The sequence below is a fragment of the Panulirus ornatus genome, chromosome 64 (assembly GCF_036320965.1).
Source record: "Panulirus ornatus isolate Po-2019 chromosome 64, ASM3632096v1, whole genome shotgun sequence".
Lineage (NCBI taxonomy): Eukaryota > Metazoa > Arthropoda > Malacostraca > Decapoda > Palinuridae > Panulirus > Panulirus ornatus.
Genome location: NC_092287.1, coordinates 22191533 through 22208825, shown reverse-complemented (window position 1 = coordinate 22208825; position 17293 = coordinate 22191533). Strand labels below are relative to the sequence as shown.

Sequence of the window (17293 nt, the reverse complement as noted above, 5' to 3'; positions counted from 1 at the left end):
GTGTGTGTGACGACCTTCCACGACCCCTGGTGTGTGTGTGACGACCTGCCACGACCCCTGGTGTGTGTGAGACGACCTGCCACGACCCCTGGTGTGTGTGACGACCTGCTACGACCTTTCTCTCTCTCTCTCTCTCTCTCTCTCTCTCTCTCTCTCTCTCTCTCTCAGGTTAACATAAAGTCTTCTCAGCTGGTATACTGCTCTTCCAAGTCACAGCTGGTACTACTACTGCTTCCCCCCAGCAGTAGTGCCAGCTGGTCATGCTCCCCCTCTCATAGCTGGTACTACTACTGCTGCAGTAGTACCAGCTGGTCCTTCCCTTCTCTCACAGCTGGTACTGCTGTCCCCCTATGAGTAGTACCAGCTGGTCCTAGCCCTCTCTCACAGCTGGTATACTGCTTCCCCCCTCCCTCCAGTACCAGCTGGTCCTCCTGCCCCCTCCCCTCCCCCCTCCTCCAGTACCTGCTGGTCCTCCTGCCCCCCACCCCTCCATTACCAGCTGGTCCTCCTGCCCCCCTCCTCCAGTACCAGCTGGTCCTCCTGCCCCCTCCCCTCCCCCCCTCCTCCAGTACCAGCTGGTCCTCCTGCCCCCCACCCCTCCATTACCAGCTGGTCCTCCTGCCCTCCGCTCCTCCAGTAGCAGCTGGTCCTCCTGCCCCCTCCTCCAGTACCAGCTGGTCCTCCTCCCCCCTCCCCTCCTCCAGTACCAGCTGGTCCTCCTGCCCTCCCCACCCCCCCCAGTACCAGCTGGTCCCCCCTCCCCCCCTCCCCTCCTCCCTTCCTCATGAGGTGGTAGACTGACAGCTGGTGTCTGTGTGTCGACAGGTGGCCATCAAAATCATTGACAAGTCGCAGCTGGACGCCACCAACCTACAGAAGGTCCACCGGGAGGTTAAAGTGTTGAAGAGTCTCGACCATCCGCACATCATCAAACTCTACCAGGTAAGCCGACCTCTAAAGGGCGCTTGTTGTCCCTGCTACTGTATGGAGTGCAGGTCCCCCTCCTCCTCTTAAGGTCCCCCCCCTTTAGCCCCACCTGTCTCAGGTCTGGGGGACTTGTCTGGGGGGCTATGGGAACAAGGTCCCCCCTTTAGCCCCACCTGTCTCAGGCCTGGGGACTGGTCTGGGGGGCTATGGGAACTTATCTGGGGGTAGGGGACTTATCTAAGGGGTAAAGGCACTTACTTTAGGGGGTTAGGGCTTATTTGGAGGTGTGGGAACTTATCTCTGGGGGTAGGGGACTTATCTAAGGGTAAGAGGACTTATTTGGATATGTAGGAACTTATCTGGGGGTAGGGGACTTATCTAAGGGTAGGAGGACTTATTTGGAGGTGTGGGGACTTATCTGGGGGTAGGGGACTTACCTAGGGGTAGGAGGACTTATTTGGATATGTAAGAAATTATCTGGGGGTAGGAGACTTAAGTAAGGGTAGAGGGACTTAGGAAGGAGTGTCTGGGGGCTTGTCTGGGGTGTCTGAAGGTATGAGGACTTATGCAGAGTCTCTGGGGAATTGAGTACTTCTGGAGGGTTAGAAGGACTTATGTGGGTGCCTGGGGATATGTGAACTTACTCTGGGGGTAATCTAAGGGTAAGGGGGATTTATCTAGGGGGTGTCAAGTATGGGAACTTATCTGGGGTGAAAATACGTTTAAGAGAAATTGTCTGGGGGGTGTTAAGGGGTGTTTGAGAAGTTTTCAGGGGGCAGTTGTGTAATGGTGGTAGTTGAATGTTTTTCCAGGGTGTATTTCAGGGGGTATGGGATGAGGGGATGTTTGGGGTTCCTGTACGGGGGGGAGGGGTAGTATTAACCTCGGATGTAAGGGGGTTTAAGGGGGATGATTCACAGCTGGGGGTAGTGGCTGTGTGCAGGCTTCTCCATGTCTGGGGGTGGGGAATTGATCTCCCCCTTAAGGTACGTGGGAGGATATCAGGGGGTGACCGGGGTGTTAGCCGTTTACATGGGTTATGTGTCCTGGTTCTGGGGGTTATCTGGGGGCGTGTTCAGAAGCGCATGCATGGTCAGGGATGGTACGCGAGTCTCTGGGGGTGAGTGAAAGCGGTCTCTGGGGGAGACAAGTGGTATATATATATATATATATATATATATATATATATATATATATATATATATATATATGTGTGTGTGTGTGTGTGTGTGTGTGTGTGTGTGTTTGTAATATTTTCATGATATATATTTTGATTCTGGTATTTCACTGGGTCATGGAGCGGTAGGGGTGTTGTAGGTGTAGGTGTAGGTGTTGTAGGTGTAGGTGTAGGTGTTGTTGTTGTTGTTGTTGTTGTTGATGTTGTTGTTTGTGTTGCAGGTGATGGAGTCCAAGAACATGATATACCTGGTGTCCGAATACGCCAGCAACGGAGAAATGTTTGGTAAGTGTGTGTTTATCATTATTATTATTATTATTGTTATTATTATTATTATTATTATTATTATTATTATTATTATTATTATTATTATTATTATTTTGTTAGTTTATTATTATTATTATTATTATTATTATTATTATTATTATTATTATTATTATTTTGTTAGTTTATTATTATTATTGTTATTATTATTATTATTATTATTATTATTATTATTATTATTATTATTATTATTATCGTTGTTATTATTATCGTTATTATTATTATTATTATTATTATTATTATTATTATTATTATTATTATTATTATTATTATTATTATTTTGTTAGTTTATTATTATTATTGTTATTATTATTATTATTATTATTATTATTATTATTATTATTATTATTATTATTATTATCGTTGTTATTATTATCGTTATTATTATTATTATTATTATTATTATTATTATTATTATTATTATTATTATTATTATCATTATATTTATATATTAACCATAGCGTCATGAATGTTGTATTCTGGATATAGCTACAATGATGTTTATCACTTACTTAACCCAATATTGCCGTGTTTATCTTCCTCATTACCTTCCACCAACATTGATCATTTATAATTATAATTAATTCCTTGAATATTGGATTTTTATCTTACAGTTACGCTACATTTTGTATTTTAAATCCCTCTGATCACAGTATATCAACTGACTGTTATATTTCTTTCTTGTGTCTCCCCTGATGATGTGATTATGACACGAAAGTGCACTTGGGAACTTTTCGTGTTTCATTTTCCCCGTGGACTCATAGGAATATATATATATATATATATATATATATATATATATATATATATATATATATATATATATATATATATATATATATATTGGAAAGGATCACAATTTTGTACGTGATCAAGTATATTCCTATGAGTCCACAGGGGGAAAATGAAACACGATCAGTTCCCAAGTGCACTTTCGTGTCATAATCACATCATCAGGGGAGACACAAGAGAAAAATATAACAGTCAGTTGATATACATTTCCCCCGTTGGTCAATGGACTAGGGTATGACCCCCCCAGTGTGTGTGTGTGTGCCTGCCTCAAGGTCAGGTCAGGTCAGGTCAGGTCATGGGTTGAGGTTGGCGTGAGGGGGTCGCCTGTTGTACTAGAGGCGAGGAAGCCAGTTAAATACTGCTCGTCAGGGATTTCTGTTGTTGTGGGGGTGTGGGTGGTGTGTGGGGGTTGGTGTGGAGGCCAGGTAAGTGGGTTACCCACGCATAAAATCGTGTTACCGAAGTTAATGCCATTACTCTAGAACGTGTTCCTCCGGAGACACACACACACACACACACACACACCCGCTGCTTCTGCAAGTATGACGCGCGCGCGCGCGCGCCATGGTACGACCTCCCTCCCTCACTCCCTCTCGCCTCCTCCTCCTCCTTCTCCTCCTCCTGGCCGTACGACAGTTTGGGCGCCCGCCCGCCCGCCCGCCCGCCGGCAACCATTTAAATATCGCGCGTACACGTTTTCGTTGCCGTTATTACATCCCGATAACCAACCACTGTCGTTGATACAGATTTGTTTTTTTATTTTTATTTATTTCATTCGGAAGCCTGTTTACTGTGGGTGGGGGGAGGGGTAGGCCTCGTTCCCGGCAGCTTCAGTGCCGTACGATAGTTTGGGCCGCGGCTCCCTGGCTGGCAGCACATCACTCCTCCTCCCTCTCCTCCTCCTCCTCCTCCTCCTCCTCCTCCTCCAACTCACGTGTAGAGTACATTAGTACATGAGGTTACGCCAGGTTACGCCGGGCGTATTCTTTTCCAGGCGTATGCGACGGACGGATGAACGCTTTGCCTGTATACGCTGACTTGCATGCGTTCTTACGCCCGTGTAGGACACCCTCCCTGTGCTGTACACATAGGGAATTACACACACACACACACACACACACACACACACACACACACACACACACACACACACACACACACACACACACACACATACACACATGAACGAAACATACGCAAATGTAAGAAGTTCTATGATGGTGGAGAATGTTCAAGAGATGGGGGGGTCACGTGAGTGTAGAGCTCCCTCCCCGTACAGTACAGATTGGGTCACGTGAGTGTAGAACTCCCTCCCCGTACAGTACGGATTGGGTCACGTGAGTGTAGAACTCCCTCCCCGTACAGTACAGATTGGGTCACGTGAGTGTAGAACTCCCTCCCCGTACAGTACAGATTGGGTCACGTGAGTGTAGAACTCCCTCCCCGTACAGTACAGATTGGGTCACGTGAGTGTAGAACTCCCTCCCCGTACAGTACGGATTGGGTCACGTGAGTGTAGAACTCCCTCCCCGTACAGTACAGATTGGGTCACGTGAGTGTAGAACTCCCTCCCCGTACAGTACAGATTGGGTCACGTGAGTGTAGAACTCCCTCCCCGTACAGTACAGATTGGGTCACGTGAGTGTAGAACTCCCTCCCCGTACAGTACAGATTGGGTCACGTGAGTGTAGAACTCCCTCCCCGTACAGTACAAGAGATGGGGCTCCACCAGTGTAGAACTCCCTCCCCGTACAGTACAAGAGATGGGGGCCCCACGGGTGTAGAACTCCCTCCCTATAGAGTACAAGAGATGGGGGCCCCCCGAGTGTAGAACTCCCTCCCCGTACAGTACAAGAGATGTGCCCCCCCCCCCCCCCACGAGTGTAGAACTCCCTCCCCGTACGCAGCTAACACACGTCTACGAAGACCAAATATCAGAGGGTCTATGTTGACATGCGTAATCTGGGTTACTATATACGCCCTGACGCTGGTCGAATTATGTACGCTTGTGATACGACCTACGCGCCTGGCGGAGTATCACATCATAATTTATATGTCTGCTGCCCAAAATATCTGTCGGAAGATGGCGTTCGCCAAAATATCAAGTATAAACCAACTGTGCCAGAACTAAGATACGTCAAAATACATTGGCGTATACCTGGTTATACCATCTGTGATATGTGTACGCGATGGTATGGCGTATACCTGGTTATACCATCTAATATGTGTACGCGATGGTATGATATTCACCACTATCCGAAGACCAGATGGTGAGCTGTGGGGGGGGGGGGGTACGGCCCGCCAAAATATTAAATGGCCAAGCATGTAAAACTTGTTGAAATGAATGGCCAAGCATGTAAAACTTGTTGAAATAAATGGCCAAGCATGTAAAACTTGTTGAAATAAATGGCCAAGCATGTAAAACTTGTTGAATTAAATGGCCAAGCATGTAAAACTTGTTGAAATAGATGGCCAAGCATGTAAAACTTGTTGAAATAAATGGCCAAGCATGTAAAGCTTGTTGAAATAAATGGCCAAGCACGTAAAACTTGTTGAAATTAATGGCCAAGCATGTAAAACGTGTTGAAATAAATGGCCAAGCATGTAAAACGTGTTGAATTAAATGGCCAAGCATGTAAAACGTGTTGAATTAAATGGCCAAGCATGTAAAACTTGTTGAAATAAATGGCCAAGCATGTAAAACTTGTTGAAATAAATGGCCAAGCATGTAAAACGTGTTGAATTAAATGGCCAAGCATGTAAAACTTGTTGAATGAAATGGCCAAGCATGTAAAACTGGTTGAATGAAATGGCCAAGCATGTAAAACTTGTTGAATTAAATGGCCAAGCATGTAAAACGTGTTGAATGAAATGGCCAAGCATGTAAAACTTGTTGAAATAAATGGCCAAGCATGTAAAACTTGTTGAAATAAATGGCCTAGCATGTAAAACTTGTTGAAATAAATGACCAAGCATGTAAAACTTGTTGAATGAAATGGCCAAGCATGTAAAACTTGTTGAAATAAATGGCCAAGCATGTAAAACTTGTTGAAATAAATGGCCTAGCATGTAAAACTTGTTGAAATAAATGGCCAAGCATGTAAAACTTGTTGAAATAAATGGCCAAGCATGTAAAACGTGTTGAAATAAATGGCCAAGCATGTAAAACTAGTTGAAATAAAATGGCCAAGCATGTAAAACTGGTTGAAATAAAATGGCTGGAAGCTTGTATACACACGAATTACCAAAATACCAAACGACAGATGATATTCATATCAAGCGTGCAAAATAACCAAAGTATCAGATGGTAAATTATGTAAATTGTGGACACTCACAGTCGCTAAATTATTTATCTGTACACTGTTACGTGTGGTCACATGTCTGTGGGTGAACTATGTATACACAGATATGTAGAAAAGCATACATATGGGTTGATGATGAACTATGTATACATAGATATGTAGGAAAGCATACATATGGGTTGATGATGAACTATGTATACATAGATATGTAGGAAAGCATACATATGGGTTGGTGATGAACTATGTATACATAGATATGTAGAAAAGCATACATATGGGTTGAAGATGAACTGTGTATACATAGATATGTAGGAAAGCATACATATGGGTTGATGATGAACTATGTATACATAGATATGTAGGAAAGCATACATATGGGTTGATGAAGATGAACTATGTATACACAGATATGTAGGAAAGCATACATATGGGTTGGTGATGAACTATGTATACATAGATATGTAGGAAGCATACATATGGGTTGATGAAGATGAACTATGTATACATAGATATGTAGAAAAGCATACATATGGGTTGATGAAGATGCCATATAATGGGTTGACATAGATGCCATATTATGGGGGGGGGAGGAGGTGTATCTGTTTACGTGGAATAAAGATAAACAAGGAAAGTTCGCCAAAATGTAAACAATAACATGTAGATCTCGTACTGCAAGCTGGAGATAAACCTGACGCGCCCGCCAGACGTAGGAAATCGTTGGTATTTGCCTGGAAGTCGGGTTTTAGAGAGTATCAAGCTGCCAGCCACGTAGATACTCAAAGCTTAGAAGACATTTTGAGTGTGTGAGTGTATGAGTGTATGTGTGAGGCGGAGAGTCGGTCGGGTGAGGAGTATTTTGCGCTCGCGTGCATTGCTGGGTGGCTGAAGGGGGGGGGGCGGGGCCTGCATCTGCCGGTGGTGAAGTTGCCATTCGTAGATTTTCATATTTGTTTATTTTTTTCCTAAATACAAATAAGTCCCAAGCTTTTTTTGTGGTTGAAAGTAATATATTCACAACCATACAACTGATGTAAGTAATGTCATACTTGTTTTTTCCATTACTTCCATAAGAATTAAATGAGGAAGGATGGTGGCCCCTGGCAATTGATTGTGACGTCAGTTATGACGTCAGGGATGCGCCAACAGAGCCGCCCTGTACAGAGACGTGACGTTTAAATATTTATCAAGTAATTCCCTGGCATTAGGGTGTTGTGCAGCGGGGCCTGCTGTACATGTACATGGCTAAGGTGGATGGCTCGTTCCCCCGGAGAAGTGGAGGATCTCCACTTGATAGAGAGAGAGAAGATGTATCTGTGTCTGAAGGTTATTTATATATTCGTAAGGACAAGAGACGTTTAAATAAAATAAAAATATAAATTAAAAACGCGATTCTGCGAACTGCATGTTAAGTCGTGACACGCGAGGTTCTCCCGGGGTGGCTTGTTGAAGTTGCTCCTTGAGGCTCATCCTCCTTCCTCCTTTGAGGTCGATGTACACACACCTCACCCTTGAACTTAAATGGTACGTACACACACACACACACACACACAGAGTCCTTGAACGCACCGGAGGGGTCGTCGTCGCCACGACCCGGGCGGGAGCGAGCACTAGAGGACGACCCTTGACGACACCCCCCCTTCCCCTCCCCAGCCGCTTGACCTTAACGATCGTAAAGGTCAGGTCCTAAGGCTCAGGAATGTAAAGGGTGAGGGGGTGGGGGTGGGGGGTTGTGTGGCGTTCAAGGGCCGGGTACCGTCTAGTGTGGGGGGTGGGGGGTTGTGGCGTTCAAGGGCCGGGTACCGTCTTGTGTGGTTAGTGTGGGGGGGTTGTGGAGGCGTTCAAGGGCCGGGTACCGTCTTGTGTGGGGGATGGGGGTTGTGGAGTTCAAGGGCCGGGTACCGTCTTGTGTAGGGGTGGGGGGTTGTGGTGGCGTTCAAGGGCCGGGTACCGTCTTGTGTGGGGGGGGGGGGGTTGTGGGGCGTTCAAGGGCCGGGTAGCGTCTTGTGTGGGGGGGTTGTGGGGTTCAAGGGCCGGGTACCGTCTTGTGTGGTTAGTGTGTGGGGGGGCGTTGTGGCGTTCAAGGGCTGGGTACCGTCTTGTGTGGTTAGTGTGGGGGTTTGTGGCGTTCAAGGGCCGGGTACCGTCTTGTGTGGTTAGCGTGGGGGGGGGGGGTTGTGGCGTTCAAGGGCCGGGTACCGTCTTGTGTGGTTAGTGTGGGGGGGGGGGGGCGTTGTGGCGTTCAAGGGCTGGGTACCGTCTTGTGTGGTTAGTGTGGGGGGGTTTTTGGCGTTCAAGGGCCGGGTACCGTCTTGTGTGGTTAGTGTGGGGGGGGTTGTGGCGTTCAAGGGCCGGGTACCGTCTTGTGTGGTTAGTGTGTGGGGGGGGGGGGGGCGTTGTGGCGTTCAAGGGCCGGCGTTATTATTATCAAGGGCTTGGCAGCCTTTGTGTGAGTGTGTCGTTATCTGTCACACTTGTCACGAACTTTCCTTCGTCAGGTAATGGGGGGGAGGGGGGTGGAGTTCGTTCTCTCCAGCTGGTGCCGACGTACAGGGGAATGGCAGAACCAACTGCGTTCTCCTGGTCATGTACCTCTGTTGATGTGGTGACAGCTGGTTTGGGTGGTGAGGCCAGCACCCAGGCCTCTCACGACAGCTGGTGTGGATGGTGAGGCCAGTACCACATCCCCTCACGACAGCTGGTGTGGGTGGTGAGGCCAGTACCAGGCCTCTCACGACAGCTGGTGTGGGTGGTGAGGCCAGTACCAGGCCTCTCACGACAGCTGGTGTGGGTGGTGAGGCCAGTACCACATCCCCTCACGACAGCTGGTGTGGGTGGTGAGGCCAGTACCAGGCCCCCCTCACGACAGCTGGTGTGGATGGTGAGGCCAGTACCACATCCCCTCACGACAGCTGGTGTGGGTGGTGAGGCCAGTACCACATCCCCTCACGACAGCTGGTGTGGGTGGTGAGGCCAGTACCAGGCCCCCCTCACGACAGCTGGTGTGGGTGGTGAGGCCAGTACCAGGCCCCCCTCACGACAGCTGGTGTGGATGGTGAGGCCAGTACCAGGCCCCCCTCACGACAGCTGGTGTGGATGGTGAGGCCAGTACCACATCCCCTCACGACAGCTGGTGTGGGTGGTGAGGCCAGTACCAGACCCCCCTCACGACAGCTGGTGTGGGTGGTGAGGCCAGTACCAGGCCCCCCTCACGACAGCTGGTGTGGGTGGTGAGGCCAGTACCAGGCCCCCCTCACAGCAGCTGGTGTGGATGGTGAGGCCAGTACCACATCCCCTCACGACAGCTGGTGTGGGTGGTGAGGCCAGTACCAGGCCCTCACAGCAGCTGGTGTGGGTGGTGAGGCCAGTACCACATCCCCTCACGACAGCTGGTGTGGGTGGTGAGGCCAGTACCAGGCCCCCCCTCACAGCAGCTGGTGTGGATAGATGGTGAGGCCAGCACCCAGGCCTCTCACGACAGCTGGTGTGGGTGGTGAGGCCAGTACCAGGCCCCCCTCACGACAGCTGGTGTGGATGGTGAGGCCAGTACCAGGCCCCTCACAGCAGCTGGTGTGGGTGGTGAGGCCAGTACCACATCCCCTCACGACAGCTGGTGTGGGTGGTGAGGCCAGTACCAGGCCCCCCTCACGACAGCTGGTGTGGATGGTGAGGCCAGCACCAGGCTCCTCTCACGACAGCTGGTGTCGATGGTCAGGCCAGTACCAGGCCCCCTTCACAGCAGCTGGTGTGGATGGTGAGGCCAGCACCAGGCCCCCCTCACAGCAGCTGGTGTGGGTGGTGAGGCCAGCACCCAAGCCCCCCTCACGACAGCTGGTGTGGAGGGCGGTCTCGAACTGCAACCCAGGGGACGTGGGATCTCAGGTGGCAGGAGATGACGGTGGCGGGGTGGGTGCAGGAGAGAGATCATGGGGAGTGAGGATTAGGTCAGAGGTCAGGTCATGGTACTCGAGGGTCGTACCCTCGCCCTCAAGGGTCGTACCCTCGCCCTCAGGGGTCGTACCGTCGCTCTCAAAAGGTTGAAGTTCAACGCAAAATTGGGATAGACATAGATAGATAGACCCTGATAGATAGATAAACTCTAGATAGATAGATAGATAGATAGATAGATAGATAGATAGACCCTAGATAGATAGATAGACCCTGATAGAAAGATAAACTCTAGATAGACCCTAATAGATAGATAGACCCTAATAGATAGATAGACCTTAGGTAGATAGATAGATAGATAGACCCTGATTATCCTGCGATTATGATAACCCTGATTATCCTACGATTATAATAACCCAGAATAATCTGGGATTATAATAACCCTGATTATCCTAAGATTATAATAACCCTGATTATCTTAAAATTATAATAATCGTCTTTGTGATAATCTTTGCATGACCAGACCAATTTTGCATAATCACCATCACCTCCTCCTTCATTACCTAACTACTATCACACAAAAGCCAAGGGGTTGAGGGGAGAGGGGGGGTTAGAACAGTACAGCTAAGGTTGCCAAAGCTATGAATAACCCCTCTCCCCCCTCCCTCCCGGGTATAGCTGTGAGGCAAGGTGGTGGCGGCCACAGCTATAAATACCCACAGCTAATTTTGGTCCTGGCTTGGTATTTCTAAACCATTGAGTTTTGACTGGGGGGGTAGAGACCCCACTGTTGGCCCGGGTGCTGGGGTTCCCCTTTTAGCTGGGCCGGGCTAATCTTAGCTTCCTTAGCCTCCCTCCCCTCACCTCTCCCCTCTCCCTCCCCCCTCTCCTCTCCCCTCTCCTCTCCTCTCCCCCCTGTCTCTCCTCTCCCCTCCCCTCTCCTCTCCCCTCCCCTCTCTCCTCTCCCACCTCTCCCCCAACCCCTCTCCCCTCTCCTCCCCTCTCCTCTCCTCTCCCACCTCACCTCTCCCCAACCCCTCTCCTCTCCTCTCCCCTCTCCCCCGGTCCGTCCGTCCGTCATCTTGCTGTGTGACGCACGTCACGGCGTGCCTTAGTGTGGGGGGAGGGAGGGGGTTGTTGTTGTTACGATCCCCAGGCCCGTCCGTCACGCTGTGATGTGACGCTTGTTACAGATGAGAGGACTGAAAAGAAACCGTTAGAAACCTAGCGACACTGAAACCAGATAAACCCTAGTGACACTGGAACCAGGTAAACCCTAGTGACACTGAAACCAGGTAAACCCTAGTGACACTGAAACCAGGTAAACCCTAGTGACTGAAACCAGATAAACCCTAGCGACTGAAACCAGGTGAACCATAGTGACACTGGAACCAGGTAAACCCTAGTGACACTGAAACCATATAAGCCCTAGTGACTGAAACCAGATAAACCCTAGCGACTGAAACCATGTGAACCATAGTGACACTGAAACCAGATAAATCCTAGTGACACTGAAACCAGATAAGCCCTAGTGACTGAAACCAGATAAATCCTAGCGACTGAAACCATGTGAACCATAGTGACATTGAAACCAGATAAATCCTAGTGACACTGAAACCAGATAAGCCCTAGTTACTGAAACCAGATAAACCCTAGCGACTGAAACCAGGTGAAGAAAGACACCTGGGACGCAGAAACCAGGGAGGCGGCAGGAAAGCTGAGACCAACTGAAACCATCAAAGATTGACGCAAATGTGTTGAGATGGTGGCAAACCCTCACTAAGACAACGGGAGCAACGACCTTAATGCTTGAACTAGGGCTTAGGAACACACGTGAACCCGCTGGAAGCCTTGGAGGACCACGTGAACCCGTCTGGAAGCCTTGGAGGAACACGTGAACCCGTCTGGAAGCCTTGGAGGAACACGTGAACCCGTCTGGAAGCTTTGGAGGAACACGTGAACCCGTCTGGAAGCTTTGGAGGAACACGTGTGAACCCGTCTGGAAGCTTTGGAGGGACACGTGAACCCGTCTGGAAGCCTTGGAGGAACACGTGAACCCTCCTGGAAGCCTTGGAGGAACACGTGAATCCGTCTGGAAGCCTTGGAGGAACACGTGAACCCGTCTGGAAGCCTTGGAGGAACACGTGAACCCTCCTGGAAGCTTTGGAGGAACACGTGAACCCGTCTGGAATCCTTGGAGGAACACGTGAACCCGTCTGGAAGCCTTGGAGGAACACGTGAACCCTCCTGGAAGCCTTGGAGGAACACGTGAACCCGTCTGGAAGCCTTGGAGGAACACGTGAACCCTCCTGGAAGCCTTGGAGGAACACGTGAACCCGTCTGGAAGCTTTGGAGGAACACGTGAACCCGTCTGGAAGCCTTGGAGGAACACGTGAACCCGTCTGGAAGCCTTGGAGGAACACGTGAACCCGTCTGGAAGCCTTGTAAGCAGTGAGCACATTGTGTGTTAGGGGGCGACTTGTCACACAGATACTGACCACTATGTCAGAAACCATGGTCTGAGTGCAAGAAACCGGTTTTCGATGTAGAAACCAGTGTCGGAAATAGAAACCGGTCTGAGATAGAAACCAGGGCCAAGTAAACAAACCCAGTGTTTGATGTAAACAGCAATGAAGAACTTTATGTCTGAGACATAGAAAATTTGTTTACATATGTAGCGCCAACTGACCCGAAACCCAAAGAAACCACCAAGAGAGAAAGAAACCGTCAGGTAAGAGAACCTGTGGAGACCATATCATAACAGAGAACAATGATATTAACCGCATAGAACAAATGAAACAGAAACCATAAGAGAATGAAGAGATCAGTGATAGATACCGGGTGGTCATACAGACCAGCGGTAGAAACCGGCTGTAACCACAGAGACCAGAGGACTGTAGAGACCATTAACGTACCATTTTAACACGGGTTCATGGGCCTTAACCTGCTCAACCCACAACACATGTTTACCCCTCGTTAGTTACTCCAATTTAACATTTATGTCGATAATTAACATAACGGTAATGATATGTGGAGGATGGATTATCATATACACGATCGCCGTTTCCCGCGTCAGCGAGGGTAGCGCCGGGAAACAGACGAAGAGAACGGCCCACACACACACACACACACACACACACACACACACACACACACACACACACACACAAATAAATAAATAAATATATATATATTTATTTGTTTATTTATTTTTATTTGTTTATTTATGTATTTATTTATAGCTGACATAATATTTAAATGATGCCGCTCACTTTACCTGTTTGAGCACAACGGGCGTACGACCCTGGGGTAATGCTGACCTGTCCGTCATGCTGACCCTGGGGGGTCGTACGGGGGTCGTACCGGGGTCAGCACGTTGGTTTGAGGGTCGTACGTCCAAGTCGTGCTCAGCGGCGTGGGTCGGATAAAGGGGGGGTAAGGGTGAGGGGTTGTGGTGTGGGGGTGTGTGGTGTGGTGTGGGTGGGGGTTGTGGTGGGTTGTGGTGTGGGGGTTGTGGTGTGGTGGGGGTGTGTGGGGTTGTGTGGTGTGGTGGGGTTGTGGTGTGGTGGGGGTGTGTGGTGTGGTGGGGTTGTGTGGTGTGGTGGGGTTGTGGTGGGTTGTGGTGTGGTGAGGGTGTGTGGTGTGGTGGGGTTGTGGTGTGGTGGGGGTGTGTGGTGTGGTGGGGTTGTGTGGTGTGGTGGGGTTGTGGTGTGGTGGGGGGATGTGGTGGGGTGGGTTGTGTGGTGTGGTGGGGTTGTGGTGGGTTGTGGTGTGGGGGATGTGGTGGGATGGGTTGTGTGGTAGGGTTGTGTGGTGTGGTGGGGTTGTGGTGGGTTGTGGTGTGGGGGATGTGGTGAGGTGGGTTGTGTGGTAGTGTGGGGTGTGGTGTGGGTTGTGGTGGGGGATGTGGTGGGGTTGTGGTGGGTTGTGGTGTGGGGGATGTGGTGGGGTGGGTTGTGTGGTAGTGTGGGGTTGTGGTGGGGGATGTGGTGTGGGGGGTGTGTTGTGGGGGTGTGTGTTGTGGGGAGTCGTCAAGGATCGCCTCGCGAGCCACACGGTAAAGGTCAGGTTGTTGAAGAGAGAGAGAGAGAGAGAGAGAGAGAGAGAGAGAGAGAGAGAGAGAGAGAGAGAGAGAGAGAGAGAGAGAGAGGCGTGGTGGGGGTGGAGGAGGAGGCGAGATGTTGGCGGGGGTGGTGGAGGGGTGGAGATAAGGATTTGGTCAATAGATAAGAAGGTCGTTGCGATTATCTATCGTACGTACATTGCAGGCTTTGTTTGTTGTTGTCCTTACATTCTTGTTTACGTCAATAGTTTGTTTACGTCCATTGTTTGTTTGATGTCCTTAGATTCTTGTTTACATCCATTGTTTGTTTGTTTGTTTTTGTTGCTTGCTATGGGGGTTAGCTCTATACTCACCCATGTCAGCTTGTTACTGTCCATGGTTAGTAAGGTCACTGACCCTCGTCACAGCTTTTGGTAATTTGACCCTAATTGACCCACTCGTTACCGGGGTCATCCATCCTCAAAACATCAGATGTTACCAGTTGTAAATAAAAAACCTTTTTAAGCGTCTATTTAACATGTAAATATTTGTTTACGACTAGAACCGTGATATATTTACAACCCAGTTGTTAAATACAAGGTAATTCAACCCCCATTTGACCCCCGTTTTGAGACAAACACGATTGGAACACGTCCACCACCACCAGTGGCGCTACCTAGCCTAAACGGGAACTAAGGCCTTGGCGTCAGGTCACACCACCCAGGATCGTAACGTAACCCATTATGGCTTTCTAACCATCGTTACATCGTTAGAGCACTTGTTAAGACTCACCAACACGCTTTAACCTAGCAACTACCGAATGAGGGAAGGCATGACCTTAGATGACCTAGTTCACGCGGAACTACTCCTGGCCTAGTTAGACCTCTATGACACACCGGGTAGGAAGAGTACACCGGACGGGAGGCCCGAAAAAAAAAAAATGGCAATTGGTTCATTGTGAGCCACGATTTAACCTTTTATTTTTTTTAGCGATAGGATCCTTCCACCTCTAGCCCAGGGGAGCCCACCTTACCCAGCAACACCGACTTGGGGCCCACTAGCGAATACGTAGCAACAACCCGCGCCAGCGGGCGCGCGCGTGGGGTGGCGTGGCGTCCGTCCCTCCGTATGTCTGTATGTCTTCTCGCCTCATCGAACACAGCTGTGTTTCATCTCTCCCGGCGGAGGAGTCTTGCATCCCACGCCCGCGCGCGCGCCCCCCCGCGCCTCCCGCTGCCTCCTCTGTAAGGGCATAACGGCGTCGCCCTCTGCGGTATCTAGGGGTCGTGGCGCGGGAGGGAGGTCACGTGGTGGCGAGTTTCACCAACGCCGAAACCGGACACACACACATCGTACAGTTTCCTCCCGGCAGCCATGTTACGGCGTACGATAACTGCGGCGTGTTTTTTTTTTTTCCCGCCGGCAACGTTCTTAAATTGATCTGGTAAAATGGTCATGTCAGACAGGTCTTTGGGGTCTGCACTTGTGAATTATGGTCTGCTTAGTCGTAATTTATTTGCGGGTCGTGAGAGAGAAGAGAAAAAAAAATAGATGGGGGAAAGTAATATCTATTTATTAAAGTATTTTTATTTTTTTTTGCGAATTTCTGTAGTTTGGGAAGTGGGTAAGAAAGTTATTACTTGGGTACTTTGCATCGCCATTGCCCTAATTTCATGTGTAGGGGGATGAAACTACCAAGAACAATGGATTTAGAAGAGAAAAAAAAAAAAGAAATATCAAGATTTTTATTGTTAAAAATATCGAAGCTTATCGTTACGATAACTGCGTCAGGGTAGGCGCCCATCACCAGCTGGTGATGGGCGGGTGCGTGGGACTGGCCAAGCCTTGATTAGAGATTATAGACTGTCTTGTGATTAGGAATGGGGGGAATGATGGGGAATGGGGGGGAGTCCTAGCGAGGGGGGCCTAGGTGTTGTATCGGACGTCTGGCAGCGGCGGCGATCCAAGTAATCCACCGTCCTACTGATGGGGCGGATGGCAGCGCTGACGTCATTCTGAGGTAACATCGGGACGGCCGCTGATTGGCGCGCTGGGTGGGAGGGAGGGGGGAGAACTTCGTGCGTCATCAGCGCCGCTCCTCATTGGCTCATCCTCGCCGATTTAGATGCTGAGTCTTTAGGAGGCCGTAGCAGATAGCACATTAATCCCCCCCATCCCTATAACTGTACGCCAGATACGCCCTTGATTATAGTAATGGTAGCGTTAATGCGTAAGGGGTGGAAGGTGGTGGTGGGGTGTAAATACACGAGGCGTTTAAAGTGGAGGTTGGGAATTTTGGCTACTATGGCGGTGTCGGCAACTGAAGTTGTGAATGGTGGGACGCCTACACGGGGCGCGGGGCGCGGGAGGTTTGTAGTGCGCGTTCGAGTCAGCTTAAAGATGGAGTGGCCTGGGGACGCCCTCCTCAATGGCGAAACCCCCCCCTCTCTCGCTCTCTCTCTCTCTCTCTTGCTGCTGCGTGGCCACGCGCACACAGCTCACGGAATTGGTCGGTCTACCGGGGTAGACTGTGAAGATAGAACAATGATGACTGGGGGGCGCGCCCCGCGCCCGCCACGCCATGACCGGACACTTCCACTCCTTCAGGGAGGGTGTGCGCCTCGTATACGCTCCTGTAGATGTGGCAGTAGAAGGCACTTGGCAGCCAGCGGGTGCGAGTGAAAAGTTATATGTCGTCCTTAGCGACGTCTCTTCGTTGTATATCAACTGACTTATATTTCTCTCTCGTGTCTCACCTGATGATGTGATTATGACACGAAAGTGCACTTGGGAACTTATTGTATTTCATTTACCCCCGTAGACTCATAGGAATATACGTGATCA

At 49.5% G+C, this 17293-nt stretch overlaps 1 protein-coding gene across 1 annotated transcript in view; it reads left to right on the top strand.

Annotated features, from left to right (window-relative positions):
• LOC139746310 (serine/threonine-protein kinase SIK2-like) overlaps window positions 1-17293 on the top strand; it is a 184800-nt gene that overhangs the window by 83976 nt on the left and 83531 nt on the right. The window contains exons 2-3 of the mRNA XM_071657429.1: window positions 826-942; window positions 2326-2389. Of these exons, the coding sequence (XP_071513530.1) occupies window positions 826-942; window positions 2326-2389 (181 nt within the window). The remainder of the gene's footprint in view (window positions 1-825; window positions 943-2325; window positions 2390-17293) is intronic.